This window comes from Montipora foliosa, chromosome 3 (genome assembly GCF_036669935.1).
Source record: "Montipora foliosa isolate CH-2021 chromosome 3, ASM3666993v2, whole genome shotgun sequence".
Taxonomy (NCBI): Eukaryota; Metazoa; Cnidaria; class Anthozoa; order Scleractinia; family Acroporidae; genus Montipora; species Montipora foliosa.
The window spans coordinates 67,133,987-67,136,486 of NC_090871.1; the positions used below are offsets into that span (position 1 = coordinate 67,133,987).

Sequence of the window (2,500 nt, forward strand, 5' to 3'; positions counted from 1 at the left end):
TGCAAGGGGATTAAAATTATTGAAGCAGCTGTGTTGCAACCGGAGTCCGCAAAGAGAGGTTAAATAATTTGTTGTACTGGAAGTACTTAGTAGGCCAGCGTGAAATTTGTGAAAAGTTTTGGAGGGTGGCACTGAATCACCTTCAACAAGTTTTCTAAACTTTGAAGATACCTAATTTTATATCCTCCTGCTGTTTTATTGCTAGAAGATAAAATCAGTTCCTGATAAAGTATTTTTGTAGTCAATGTGGTGAAAGCATATTATTAGCAGTAGTAATATTTTGTTGTAACAGTAAAATTCTCCCTCCTGAAGTAAGCTGGATTTCTGAATCAAATTCTCAACTTAGAATGTTGGGCTATTCAGAGTTAACTTAATCTTTGTTTAATTCTATAATTTGGGGGGAAGCAAACAATTTTTTATTGGTATTGGCATTTTGCTTAGAACAACTATAACAATATATAATTGCAACTAAAAGGTTTCCTTCTAGTGTACCCAATATGAGGTGCTATGACATGGTTATTATTACTGCTAAATTTACTTTTAAATTTATTTTTGAACGACTGAAATCCATTTCTAAATTTTCCCCTCGGTCTTAATAAATTTTCCTCTATGGACCACTAGAATGGCAATTTTAACAACTTAATTTTGAAAAAAAAAGCGAAAATCTTAGCATTTTCTGTTAGATGCGGGCCCTCGCGGAAACATCGTGTAACTACTTAGTTGGAAGAGAAACCATTTGCAAATTTAGTGGTATCTTTTTTGTTCCACGCTTGAATTGAAATCAAGATGGTAATCCATTAGCTGGTAAGCTCCTCAAACGAATTTTCACTCGAACACTGTCACAGCAACCGAGACTCGCGTTGGCCTTGAAATTTTTAAAGAAATTTCCCTCGTAGCACTGTTGGCTTAAGAGAGAATCTAGCTGGCATAGAAAAACGCACTATGCAGTCAAACGTTCGTCCGTTTTACTCGCCTGAAAAAGGGTCTTTTTTCTGTCGACGGAGATCTAATAAACACCGAATGGCAGCCATGTTTGATATGAGGTATTGAAGTCACATGACAAGGCCTCGACCAATCAGACATTTTTCGCCAGTGAATACGAGTACGAGTTTTCCGTACTGAGCATGAGCATTTTTCGAAGTGCGCGTGCTCAGAACGGAAAACTGGTACTCATAGTCGTCTTCGTCCTCCGGTCTAGAGGTCCCTATTTTATTTGCTGTTCTAAGAACAATTTACGCAGCATTTTCATAGCCTTAGGCTATTTAAGCCTAGTACATGTAATATTGGGTATTAAAATGAGTCTACCTATCAAACCTAAAAGGAATGTAATTAACTTTCACTTCTGTTCTATGATGTCTTTAATTTCTGATTATCCTCAATTTCCTGCATCAACAATATTTCTCAGACTGATTTTATTTTGTCTGTAAATATTTTTTCATCATTGTGGCATATTTTTGCTGTAGTTTGCTCTACCAGGGTCCTTAAAATTTAAGTGAAACTGTAATACATAGAACTAGAACAATTCAATATAACCTAAGGCGCCGGGATCAACTTTAGAGGACGCAGCCTTTCTTTTTCGCTTCTAGGAGACTCTTCGTCATCTAAGAGAGTGGGGCTACATGGTACGTACGGAAGTCCGTAATTACATTTCACGAAGTTCGATGGCATTAACCGTGGTATTACGGCATGTAATTTTCTTGAGGAGAAACGCGTAGCCCCGTCGGTAACCAGAACTTGCAAATGCGTATATGAAAGGATTTACAGCACAGTTGAGAAGCACGAGGTACTGTGTCGCATAGTGGAGATCAATGATGAAAGCATTGTTTACTTCGATGTATCTCATAATTAGCAAAATTCCGTAAGGAATAAAAGCCACAAAAAATATCAATGTGAGAGTTATCAAAAGCCACACCAATCTTCGCTTTTCTGTGATTTCCTGTCGTGTTGCTCGTCTTTCTCCGTTGTTGTTGAAGATGGTTTTGTTGATGTACATGCCATATATGATAAACGAATAACAAAACATGATTATCGTAAAAGGAATAAGGACAAGAATCGCTACAAAACAGTAGATGTAGACTACTATACCCTCCCTTGCATCACCATGGCTACAATTTTCCGTATCGTCAGGTTTATATGTAGTAGTAGCGAATAGTGGCGTCACGAGAGCAAAGGAAGCTGACCAGATTCCTGTAATAACGCAGGCAATCCTTTCAGAAGTTAGTCTGCGAGATGATGTCAGCGGTTTCACAAGGGCCTGATACCTTTCTATTGCTAACAACGTCAGTGTCATCATTGTCACTAAAAACGACACCAAAGACACGGTATTGGTGTAAATGAATTTACAAAGGAAATTTAAGGCAGCACTTGTGAAGGAAGATGGAGACGAGAACCTTGATAGAATAAAGTGTACAATCGTAAAGAGCAGCGTAATAATATCTGCTACAGCAATATTGACCAGGAGATAGTTGGTTGTTGATCTCATCCCACGGATGGCCTTCAC

The 2,500-nt window shown here is 38.0% G+C and overlaps 1 protein-coding gene across 1 annotated transcript in view; it reads right to left on the minus strand.

The window, feature by feature from the left end:
* LOC137998060 (galanin receptor type 1-like) overlaps window positions 1-2,500 on the minus strand; it is a 9,161-nt gene that overhangs the window by 303 nt on the left and 6,358 nt on the right. Inside the window, exon 3 of the mRNA XM_068844458.1 lies at window positions 1-2,500. This exon is cut by the window's left edge and continues 303 nt beyond it; it is cut by the window's right edge and continues 184 nt beyond it. Coding sequence (XP_068700559.1) covers window positions 1,643-2,500 — 858 coding nt within the window. The 3' untranslated portion in view covers window positions 1-1,642.